The sequence below is a fragment of the Phaseolus vulgaris genome, chromosome 10, assembly GCF_000499845.2.
Source record: "Phaseolus vulgaris cultivar G19833 chromosome 10, P. vulgaris v2.0, whole genome shotgun sequence".
NCBI lineage: Eukaryota > Viridiplantae > Streptophyta > Magnoliopsida > Fabales > Fabaceae > Phaseolus > Phaseolus vulgaris.
Window position 1 is genome coordinate 34064951 of NC_023750.2, and position 13235 is coordinate 34078185.

The 13235-nt window shown below is 33.0% G+C and overlaps 1 protein-coding gene across 1 annotated transcript; it reads right to left on the minus strand.

The window, feature by feature from the left end:
• Positions 1-1384: 1384 nt before the first annotated feature.
• Positions 1385-12996, minus strand: LOC137818269 (ATPase GET3A). The gene is made up of 7 exons (XM_068621576.1): positions 12430-12996; positions 12218-12342; positions 10231-10381; positions 8885-8995; positions 2200-2338; positions 1989-2104; positions 1385-1822 (listed from the first exon to the last, which is right to left on the minus strand). Exons 1-7 carry the CDS (start codon positions 12679-12681, stop codon positions 1652-1654), a joined length of 1065 nt encoding a protein of 354 aa, XP_068477677.1. The 5' UTR covers positions 12682-12996; the 3' UTR covers positions 1385-1651.
• Positions 12997-13235: the final 239 nt, after the last annotated feature.

Genomic DNA, 13235 nt, shown 5'->3' on the forward strand with positions numbered 1-13235 from the left:
TGATTATGATTTTTATTTCTTAACACGTTATATGACATATCAATAATCAATTAAATGTCTTGATTGTGATTATATAATATAACATAATTAATAGTAATTAAATAATGATAGTAATAATATATAAACAAAATAAGATAAAGAAAATAATAATATATAAAATAATAAAAATTTAATATTTAATAAAATAATCATAATATATAAACAGAATAAGATAAAGAAAATAATATAAAAAAATTAAAAATAATAAATAATAATCATAATTATAAAATAAAAATAATGATAAAATTATAATTATAATTTGACATGTAATAAAAATTTAATTCATAGTAATACAATAATTTTATTATTTTATAGATATACCATTTTATAACTTTTTAAAAAATTTATTATATTGATCAAATTATATACAAAATTTTACAATTTTTCTTTTTATTTTTTCCTTTCCATTCATTTTTATCATTTGTTCTTAGTTCAAGACTAAATTAATTGTCTTTATGCGAGTGATAAAAGAAAACTATAGTTATTTGTTTAAGTATAAGAAAAGAAAATGGGCAAACCAAAAAAACCTCATACTTTCCTTACACAAAAATAAAAGAAATATGCGAAAGTGAATGTTAAAAATAACTATATAGTATTATGTTTGTTTTCTCTTTTAGCATTACAAATAAGAATCGCATAATAAATTATAGAAATTACATAATCAACTATAAAGTGTATTTTTCAATTTTTGTTAATATTTTAAATATAATAAATAATATATAAACAATATTTAATATTATACTATTTAACTTTTTTTACCTCTCTTCGTTTCTTTAAGACTTAATTAAATCCTAAATCTGTAATAAATTGAATATTTTCAATTTAGGTATTAAGTTTTAAATCTTAATTAATTACATAGACCCAATTAAAAAATATAAAAAATTTAAACACTTAAAGAAGACGAGTTATTTTAATAAAAACTCAATTAAAAATATTCAAATTTATAAAATTTAAAATTTAATTAAATTATTTTTAAAATTTTCCATAAAGACATGTAAACAATTATAATGCAAAATAATAACAAAACCAAACTCACAAAAACTCAATTGAAAAATAAAAAAATTGGATACTCAATAAATAAACTTTTTAAAATATAATTTCAATTTAAAACACCCAAATTTATTAAGAAGCTCATCCAGGATTCAAACCTTTAATTCAACTTTCATTTAACTAATTTATTGCTTATTTTTTTACTCTTCCTTTCTTTTCCTTTTTACCTCACTTACAATTGCATCATCATCATCATCTTATCCAACCAAAGCATAATTTTTTTTCATCATGGACAACTGAACATCTTAACAAGCACATCATTACTTGGAAAGTTTAAACAAAACAAGGAAGAATATTAATAAGAAATTATCCATCTCAAAATATGAATAATAAAAGATACAAGACAAGTAAAGAATATTCATGAAACAAATTAGACTAACCTCGGTACTTTTTGGGTTACATGAGAAAGCTCACTGTGACCTTAATAAAATAAAAGCATATAGAGAATGACTTGTGTTGGCAGCCCAACAAAGAAAAAGATGCTTTATCAAATGTAAGCTAAAAAATAATGTGAACCAAAAAGGTGTACTATGACATTATTCATGGATAGAAACCGTCAAGCCTAGAGGCCCCTTCTGATTCTCTCCAATTCGTCCTCAGTCTCATGTATCTGGCGTTGTAGTGCTGCTAATTTGCGCTGTAACCGTTCTGTACGGTCTGCTCCACCAGCCAAGGATTGGTATGGTGATGTAAAATGTCTAGAAAATGCTTTCAGAGCTTCAACCCCAGTAACCTATCAATTTCTGCTGGTTAATTTAAGTCTAATGATACATACGAGGAGCAGGAAATAACATGCAAAATAAAAGCAAACTACTCACACAGTTTCAGTGGTTTAAAAAGTATCCAGTAAGTTTTTTACACGTGTATGACTGCTGAATAGCAAGAATGCAACAACTAACCTCTTCTGGGAGCAATGGCAGCTTGGTGATGTTGAAATCATCATACAACATGTAAAACTGGTCCAGATATTTCTGTTGCATTTTCATTCTTGCCTTAAGTAACTTGGATTCAACATCTACAAGGGTGAAAGGATTAGACGACAATAATATGATTTGGAGAAGATATTAAAAAAAATAATGTAAGTTATCCAGGACATGATAGAAATGTTACCTTCGTCATCAAAGATTACTTGATTAATGATGATATTGTGGGTGTCAATTTCAAACTTTGTAAGTTCCTGAACCAGTCTTTCTGTTTCATATAGAGAAAGGAATTCGGGAATGCACACACAGATAAAGGTTGTCATGTCCTGTAAATAGAGAAATACAACAATTTAGTTATTTTTATGGAATAGGTACCTGGGTTTCGGTACAATAGAAAATAAGATCAAGCACATAATATATAAATGTAAAAAATTCAAAGACAAAAACAATACATCTTAATTGATCGTACTACATTTCAAATTAAGGGAACATAAAAATAACAACAAATGGCTGGGACCAATCAATCAAACAACTCGAAGTTAAAAATTCAACGAACATTGAAGTCTTATTATAAGAATAACTGAAGGAAAGTAAGCCCATTCTTTTTATTAAAATTATACAAACAGATTGTTTTCATGCAGGGAAGGACCTGCCGTAGCTACTGAAATTGATCAAATCCAAACAATAGTCAAAGAATGTTTGTATACTCACCTTAATTTTTTACTTTCCTATCACATAATATTTATTTTTCATATAAGAACTGAAAAAAACATTTGTCAGAAATGTGACTAAATTATCTGTAACTAGAACATGAACAAAAGTTAGTTTATAGGATTCTTGCAATGTTTCGAATTTTTAGGATATTGTTTGGATAATGAAAAGGATCTTATTCTTATCATTTTGATTTAGAATGTAACGAGTTTGATTTTAAATTAAGATAATGTTAGCATTTGGCCACAATAAAGCCATATATAGACCTAAAGTCTAATAAAAAATTCAAATACTAGCATTATCCTGATTTTAAAATCAAACTCAACATTCTCCTTTCAAAAAATAAGCATAAAAGAATATGGTCCACGAATAAAAGTTTAATAAGCTCCTCAACATTTTCTACAAAAGAAAAACCAGCAGTCTTAGTGTGAAATAGTAAATACGATATTTCATTAAAAGTAAAATATTCATGTCTTTCTGGTTTTACATTAATATGCGCTACCAGCAATGTGTCATTTCAACTTTCACTCATTATTAGATCCTAGCCATTGTTTATAAGAATTACAAGCTCAAATTCTCTCATAAATATACAAACTACATTCTAAGTTATAGGAATTGAGACCTCCTACTAAGAGTATCTACAGTAGGAGAAATAGGAGGTATACAAGGCATAATTGTGACAGAAATAACGGATAGCTAACTACAGTTAGTTATTAGTTGGATGTGTATTATAAAAGGGGGCTGTGAGTTAGAAATGTCAACGGGATTAGCTAAATCTCTGATTTATCTCACTCTTATTCGATTTTCCTAAGTTTCTTTACAATATTTGAGCATCTGATTTACTTTCTGTTTTATTTCATTAACTAACAGATTTGAATATTTGTAAATTAGACATGTAATACACAAAGCTTCCTTGTATAGCTTTAGGCAAAGTTTCCTTGTAGAATTTTATTAAATGGGATTCTCTTGCTGATGAGAGGCATCCAATCCAAGTTGATCTGGTTACCAAAGCTTCAGCTCTAAATACCTAAATTTCTTGTTATGCTCTAGGAGTGTTCGCTTTTGCACTTTGCAACCCAATTTTTCTTGGGTTCTTGTTTAGTGGGAATTTGTTACTCTTGGTTAATCATGTCTGGAGAAAATTCTATCGTACAATACAATGGGAAGAATTATTTTAGTTAGGAATTTCAATTCATAATGGTGTCAGGGAAAGTGATCACAAAGGGACCTAAAGAGGGAAGACTATTTCTTCTGCCGTTTTCTAATCTTCGAACCTTGCCTTTTGCTTGTAGCATTGTTAATAATCAGAGTGAGGTGTGGCATAAGAGATTAGTTCAAACAAACTCTAAAATTTTAAGTCATTTGTTTCAACATGGCTTTCATGAAAATAAATATAAGACATATGAGCTTGTATTATCTATTAACTGTGCTTCATGCATACTTGGCAAAAGCAAAACCCTTCCCTTTAATGGTAATTGTACTGAAGTTCCTTCTCGCAGAGGTTGCGGTGATGGCAAATTTCCCAATTTTCAGTCAGATCTGTCTCAAATTTGGTCACACAGCCAATGTTTGTCATTTCAGGTCTAATATTTCTTATCAACTTCATGAGTCCCTGTACTTCATTGATTCAGCTACACAATAGTACATTCCTTATTCTGGTGGCTCATACAAAACCTCAAAATACTTGCAAGCCTGGAAACAATGCTCAGCTAAGTGCAATGTCAATGAAGTCCAGTTCTCAAGGAAATGGCAATATGTCTTGGATACCAGATTTTGGTGCAAGCTTTCATGTGACTATGAAAGCCAAAATATCAAACAGCTTCTTCATTTTGATGGTCCAGATCAAAATTTTCATTGGCAATGGTGAAGGTTTAAGTATATGTGAAGATTTCTCTTCTTTTGTGTCACCTCATGATTCACATATCACTCCTCAACTAAACAATTTGTTGCACGTTCCTTCTATCACTAAGAACTCGCTAAGTGTCAGTCAATCTGCTAAAGATAATTTTGTTTTCTTTGAATTTGATTCTGATAAGTGTCTCATCATATCTCAGGGAATGAATAAAGTTAATCTTCGAGGTATTACTGGCGTTGATGGGCTTTATTCCTTTAATAATCTCCAGCTTCAAAGTCATTCCCCCCAGCTGCAGTCATCTCCTAAATCTCTAAGTTGTTCAACCATTACTAGCTCTTTGCTTAGAAGTGTTAAATTAAAACTGGTACAAATAAGGCACATCTTGGTAACTTGTCTTCTGTACATAATAATATCCATATGTGGCATAATAGACTTGGTCATCCAAACAGTTATGTAATGCAAATTGTACTCACGCATTGTAAAATTTCTCCATCCAATAAAATTGACTCTTATTCTTGCTCATCGGGTTGCATTGGCAAATCACATAAATTGCTTTCAAATGACTCTAAATTTTGTATATTCTCCCTTAGAACTAATTTTCACCGATCTTTGGGACCCTGTTCATCCTACCTCTCATGCAGGATACAAATATTATGCGTCTTTTATTGATGCCTGTTCAAGGTTCACTTGGATTTTTCAAATAAAGTCCAAAGCTAAAACATTGATTGTCTTTCAAAACTTCAAATCAATAGTTGAGTTACAACTTAATTCAAAAATTAAAAATATTCAATCTGATTGGGGTGGTGAATATCGACCTTTTACTAATTTTTAGCCGGTCATGATATTAATCACAAACTCATTTGTCCTCATACACATCATCAAAATGGTGTTGTTGAAAGAAAACATAGACACATTGTTGATTTGAGTCTCCTTTAATGGATTATGCTTCTCTTCCCTTACAATTTTGGGAGTATGCCTTTACCACCGCTGTTGTATATCTTATAAATAGGCTTCCTATAGCCTCTCTTAACTTAGAGATTTCTTATTTTGTTCTCTTTAATAAAGATCCAGATTTTTATTATCTAAAAACCTTTGGTTGTGCCTGCTTTCCTTTCTTAAGACCTTATCATCCTCATTAACTTGATTTCTACCACTGAATTAACCAGGATTTCTACATTGCTCACTCAGTTGCAAGTTTTCTTTACTACTCTTGTTCTTCTTCGTGACAATAAAAGTGTTGTGTCTATTGCTCACAATCCAGTATTTCATAATCACACTAAATACATGGAGATTGATGTTTTCTTTGTGCAGGAGAAGGTTATGGCCAAACAACTCTACATCTATCATATTCACACTCTTGATCAATGGGCAGATGTGATGACCAAGCCTCTATCTCTTAAGCTCGTTTTACTTCTCTTAGAAGCAAACTCAGTGTGAAGAATTTTTCTTCTGAAAAATCTTCTCCCTGAGTTTGAAGGGGATGTTAGTATAAATAAATATAGTTAGTTTGTACAGCTGTAAGTTTTCACAGAATCACAGCTGTCAGCTATTGTTACCAATAGTTCTTGATGAAAGCGGTGCCTATGTATACAAGTTTATACTCCTCTTATCAAGTGTGATGAAATAACTAAAGTTCAGTTTGTTATTCTTGTTCGTTTTCTCTAAGACTCAACTTGATGATTTTCCTCATTGCATTGAACTTTCCAAGCCAAACCTTGCTTTTTAGAGACAAAGACCTCCAGTTACATCTCAACCTCCAAATCCTAAGTCAACTTTTGTTCCTAAAGTTTTTGGTCTTCATCGGCCCTATCACCTAATGCACCAAATCAATATGATTTCTCTACTCCACAAGATCACACATCTCCTATTGCCACTTGGACTCAAATTGTGGTGCCTACCTCTTATTCTCAAATTGCAACCCAAGCTTGTTGTGAAAACTATGGAAGAAGAGTTGCAAGTCTTACAAGAAAATCATATTTGGGATATGGTTTCTTGTCCATCTGTTGTTAAACCCATTGGATGTAAATGGATCTACACTATCAAACTCAAATTTGATGGTTCTCTAGAACAATATAAGGGGCTTCTTTGGTGGTTCTTGGTAATCAATAAGAAGTTGGAGTGGATTATGAATATGAATAGACATTTGCTTTTGTGGCTAAGATGACTATTGTTGGTGTGTGCACCACAATGATGGCCACTCTTACATATGGATGTCAAGAATTTCTTTTACATGGACATCTGAGAGAAAATTTTTATGACTTCACCACAAGGTTTGTTGGTCACACCCTCTTATGATGGATGTTGTTCAAAGCAGACTCTTTAAGGATTGAAGCAGGCTCCTCAAATATGGTTTGAAAAGTTTTGTTCCACTGTACTTGACTTTTCCTATAATCAGAGTCGGCATGATTTCTCTTTCTTTCTACATAAGATCATTGTTTTAGTTTACGTCAACGACGTTGCTATCATTGGTTTAGATCCTGCATTGATTCAACAACTACAACATCTCCCTGTTTCTTTCATATAAAAGACTTAGGTCCTTTACAATATTTTTTGTGATTGAAAGCAAGGTTGTCAAACTCGCGAGTCTACACAGACTCGTGGGAGCTCCGTAGACTCGATAGACTCGTAAGAGTCTACTTTCATATTAAAAAAAAAATTAATAGTTTCCTAGAGCATTTTTACTTCTATTAGAAGATGCAGTTCTATTAACCTCACTTGAATTTGATCCACTCCCTCCCACACATTCCTTAAAAAATATACTGCTCCTCCAAATTCAATTTCTGCCCAAAAAAACAAATGTGCAGCAAACCCAATTAAAAAAACAGACTTCATTCTGCAGCAGCCCAATAAAAAAACACAAAACCCTAATCCCTTCCCTACCCTAATTTCACACCACCCATCTCTAAACTTAAATGATAAGCAGGAACCTGTGACCACCGTGACGCCACCACCTGCAACCCGCGACCACCGCCTGCAACTCGCGACCACCGCACGCTCCGCTCAATCTACCGCCGCACTCCACAGAAGAACACGAAGAAGACGCAGTCCATACGCAAACACACACGACACCGTTTTGGGGTTTAAAAAAATCCCAGTTGGACTCGCCAACTCGGACCAGAGTCGCAAGTCCACTGCGATTTCACCGAGTCTGCGCTGAGTCCACCGAGTTTACCCAAAAAACGATTTTACTACCGAGTTAACTCGATAAGGCAAAGTGGGCACGTAAAATCGGACGAGTCAACGAGTTGACTCGTGAGTTTGATAACCATGATTGAAAGTGCAAAATACTTTTGTTAGTATTTGATTAACACCAACACAGTTATACTCGAGAAATCACTTTGGCTGGATTGTGAGATGCAACTCAGTCCAATCTCCTATGGAAGTGAATGTGAAACACTACAAAGGTAGATGTTTGACCGAACCTTCTCTATATCATCAATTGGTTGATAGTCTTAATTATTTGACTATTACTAGTCCTAATCTTGCTTTTGTTGGCCAACAAGTTAGTCAATTCATGCAGTCTCCTTCCGCGTTTGGTTGTTGTTCAACGAATAATTAGGTACCTACAAGGTACTCTTGGTTGAGGTCTTTACTTCCTCATGCATATCCTATTCAATTGGTTCTTTCCAGTGATGCTAGTTGGGCTAGTTGTGTGAATAATCATAGTTCAATTTTTGGTTGGTGTATATTTCTAGTTCATGCTCTTATTTCTTGGAAGAGAAAGAAACAAGCTCGAGTTTCCTCAGCTATTCCCTCTATTTGATTTGATATTGTTTGGCTTTGTGGATTATAGGGAAAACTTGGATTTCCTCGACGTGAGGCTACTCCTCTTCATGCTGACTAGTGTTATCAAACTTGAAACCAAACCCATATTCTATGAACAGTTTCGAACAGCTGTTTACTAGCTGTTTTATTTTATTAACTGTTTTAAATAGCTATAGTCATGTATTAGACAATTTCCTTGCACAGCTATAGGCAAAGTTTCCTTGTATAACGTTAAAGATTCTTATTAAATGGGATTCTCTAGATGATGAGAGACATTCATTGAATCCAATCCAACAAGGAAGGGGCATTGATGATTGTTGTGGAGAGTGCAGGACTCTCAAACCAGTAATTTAGTTTATATGCAAGCAATAAAGAATCTGTCTTCATTTTTTGATCCAGCTCCGATAACTAACGTTATCCAAAATAAATAAAAATTTACAGTTCATTCAGCTCCAAGAATACAAGACAACTTAAGGAGGGATAACCAAGAAATCCACATTTTTTAAACCAATACCAAACAGAAATTTAATGCAATTCTTACCGGATTTTTGAATTGCTTATTAACTTGTTCAATTACATCCTTCATGCCTTCAAGCCTCCCAAGAATTGCATCATCTCCAAAATCCTCACCCATGCCAAACATACGAGTCATCTGTGGTCAAAGTTCAAAATGGATTCCAATTACACAATATATTTTAAAACAAAGCAGTCTCATGAATATCAGAAAAGCTTCTTCCAAGTTGGATACAAACATATCTATGATACAGGAATAATATAAGTAGTCTTATAGTCTGCTTCCACAGGATAAATATTTATGTTTTTAAAATTAAAATTCATAATAGCTATTTTTTAATATATAAATCATATTATACACAAATTTTATGATAAATATCTTTATACTTCAGATTTAAATAAACTATTTAAATTGAAAGTGGTGGTTAAGAAAATAAAGTATACAAATAAAGATAAAAATTGAACTTATATTACTAGCTGTAAGAGTGCGTGAAAAATACATCAAAACAAGAGAAGAAAGAAAATAATGAAAGTGTCTAATTGAGAGAATGAGGAGAATGTCTCAACCTCTCACTCTGTAAGTCATGCACTATAATTTATGACGAGGGGTAGAAGCTATCCGAAAACCATCAAACGAAAAAGACAATGCTATTGATAAGTAACAGAAACAATTGGTTTTTCATGCTGAAACTATCTGGACTGTTATTAAATGCATAAATTATTAATGACAACTCCGTAGGCTGCACTACATGTTTATATGAGGAACTTTGTCTACTGTTCTGAAGGCATCGAATGATAACCGATTGATTGAATAGGGTGGTGGAAGTAACTATGGCAAGGAGACTGATCAGTATTTTTTTTACAACATCAAAGAGGTCTCCTGTGATTCAATTCTAAAACAATAGACAACAGACATCCACACTTTCCATCCTGAATTTTAGCTCAAAGAAAGACAAAATAGTTAGAGTGGGATCACCGTACTTACAGGACCAGAATACAGCCTTTTGCTATGGAATGAAACATCTGGGAGGAAAAGAATTACATCAAGGAATGGAAAGAGGTGATTGAAGTTGAAAATGAAACTGTAAGATTTCCAAATGAAATGAGGGTCTGTTTCTATACTAACCATCTAATTAAAAGGGAACTGGTGTGGAGGGAGGGGCTATCAAGATCTTGTATTAAATAAGTCTTCTATGTAAGTTAAAAATAGATATTATATTGCACTGATCCCAGAATCACTATGAGGCAATACAGTAGTTTAAAATTAAATTTGAATATTACAGTCTATCTAAATACTGGAACTGAGCCTAGTAAAACATTAAACTAGAAATCAAATATCATGTGATGCCAAAAATTTCATTCCTAAGTTCATACCTGATTAAACAAACCACCGAATTTATTTTTCAAAGACATTACTTTTGCAAGACCCTTTTCTAAAACCGTTGGGAATTGCAACAGTCTGAGTGTATGGCCAGTGGGAGCAGTATCAAATACAATAACAGAATAATCCATGGTCTGCACCAATCTGCAAAATTATTATAGATCAAAACGCACAGTGAATAAAAAGGAAATATTAAGTTGAAAAGTGGCACTTCAAGGAAAGATAAAGAAATGAGAGCACCACATGCTTGATTAACAGGTTTCTCGATTAATCAAGCACTGTTAAGAATGATTTGCAAATAAACAAATAAATAAAAAATTCACATAGCTTACTGTGGATAAAAATTATGCATCCAACTTTAGATTTTGATATTACAGCGTATTGATTCACTTGCAACTAAACTTTACATACACATAGGTTGTTTTAAAAGCAAAAAAGTTCAGTCTTTTCTTGTATAAAATCAACAGTCATCCTTACAAGTTTACGTTTGCTTTGACCTTAGACCCATAATCAAATATGCACGAATTATGAAGGCAGAATACCCATGATGGGAGTGTTCCCTCTCATTAACCATATACCTACTGAATACTGCGTTTTAATATTTTACATGAGTCAGAAAGAACTCAACACTTGCTAAAAGACAGGATTTTCAGGAACCTACAATTGGAATTTTCGTAGCTTCACTATTTCATGTGATGTGAGATTTAAATTAGGATTCCCAGCCTTCTATTTTTCCATTCAAATAATTTTTTTTAGATGTGAGAAACTATTTGTCATCCCCCCACTGCAAACCTACACTATTATTGCCACTAACACCCTCATTCCATCCACCCAGTAAAATGACAATATACAAAATTGACACTTACCGAAACTGTTACGAGAGATCTTATTTGATTGCATTAAACAGGGAGATATGATCTGATTTGATAGGACATATCTTACCAAATATTTCCCATTAAAAGATATATTGAATTCGTTCCTTATCAATATATATATCATCTTCATTATAAATAATAATACTGTGTACACAATACACAAAATTCACTATATTCCTTTTCGGTTTCTCTCCACTCAACACGGAACCCTACCAATATGAGCTGTTTTGTCACTAGTCCTTTCAACAAAACCCTATAAACATTACTCATAAAATACCAAGTAAAATCTCAATGATGGTCTAAAGGCTCCTGCTGGGCTGTGGTGTAACAAAAAGAATCTTCTCTTCCCTGAACTAATCTCCACAAATTGACACAATCAACAAAATTGAAAAATCAATATCCCAACGTCTTAACATGTTTCCTTTAGCGTGTCACTTTTAGAGAAACAGATAAAGAACTACGATCTCAATCAGGAAATTTACTGTCACAGGCAGAGGCAACAACAAAAAGGCCACCAGAATGGCAGGTATCAAACTTATAACAAGATTCTTTTAAGAAATTATGAACACGCATGAATTGTGCCATTCACATAAAAATAGATAATAAAACCCAGAAATCTATTTACTTTTTACTACAGCACCTATATTCAAGATTAAAATCTCAATAACTGTTTCCCTATGTTTTTCCTAAAGAGTAATAATATGTGCTGACCTTCATACCATACACTCCAAACACTTATAACTTTTCTCTATTCATCTCTTCCCTTAACAACACCATATCTTCCATCACATCTACACTTCTCTCTCTTCTTTCTCTATCGACTTCTAGACATTAATTAGGGTAGTGGTGTCTGTTGACAGTTTTCATTTCTGAAAATTTTCATAACAAGCAAGTTCTTCATGATTAAATACAACCAGGTAGCCGTCAATCCAAAATCAACTGTCACTCCTCTTCCTCTCAAACAAACCTAAACTAAACCACTAATCCTGTCACTAACATTACACACACGCCTCAAACCTAAATCATTCTACTTATCCTGTCACAACCAATACACTCGCGCCTCAAAACCAAGTTCAGCAAGATTGAATTGTCACAGTATTCTTACTTCAACATCTCAGCAAAGCTCATGGCCTCGTCAATTCCAGGAATCGCCCCGGCAAGTTCGGAGAACAAGCTGTCCATCCCATCAGAGCCACCGATATCGTCATGATCAACGGTAGGATCCACCTCCTACACCACAATCCCAACATACATAAATAAGTCAACAATTGAACAAGAAAAAAAAAACAATCCCTAGGTAAAAGGGGGATTAATCACCATGGCGTAGAGGTTGGAGAAGCCATTGACGAGAGTGGGGATTTTGGTGAAACGCTGCTGAAATGCGTCGCTGAGATTGTGAGCGGGGTCGGTGGAGATGATGAGGACGGAGGAGCGAACGCTGGCGAGGAGAATGGAGAGAATCGAACTGCATGTCGTTTTGCCAACGCCGCCTTTGCCACCGACGAAGACCCACTTCAGAGTCTCCTGTTCCAGAATGTTCTGAACCGTTCCCTCAATTTGATCCCCCATTTCCCTTTCTCTTCTCTCTCCGATCAATCAATCGATCAGAAACCTAATTCACCCCTTTATTCACACAACAACTAAAGTCGCCACACTGTTTCCTTCTTCTTCTTCTTCTTCTTTCGTGATTCTTTCTCCTTCGATTTCAACAACCTGCGAATCTGGTTTCAGAGTTTTTTTGACTCATTTTTCCATAGTACGAAACGAATCCAAATCTTTGATCCCATCAATCACACAAATACTACTTTTCATTTTATTTGTTTTTCAAAACACTTTTTTTTTCTCTATTTCACTGAATAAATAACAAAAATAAATAGAACAATTAAGACCAAAAAGTCTAGGTCAACTATTATTCTGGTTTCACTGTTATAATTATTTATTTATTATAACGATAAATATTATATTAGAAATTGTGTTAAGAATATTAATATTGTATCAAACAAATGACAGCAATGTCATTACATTTTATATTTAGAATTAGATTTAATTCGAATGAATCAATAATGTAAAATAATTATATATTCATGTCCTTGTTTAATTTGGACTTATATTTCACCTTCTTA

Coding starts and splice junctions, on each gene's coding strand:
- LOC137818269 (XM_068621576.1), bottom strand. CDS start 12,681: ATGGGGGATCAAATTGAGGGAACGGTTCAGAACATTCTGGAACAGGAG. Junction 10,382..12,217: donor AGCTTTGCTGAGATGTTGAA/GTAAGAATACTG, acceptor ATAATTTTGCAG/ATTGGTGCAGACCATGGATT. Junction 2,339..8,884: donor ATAAGCAATTCAAAAATCCG/GTAAGAATTGCA, acceptor CTCTATTTACAG/GACATGACAACCTTTATCTG.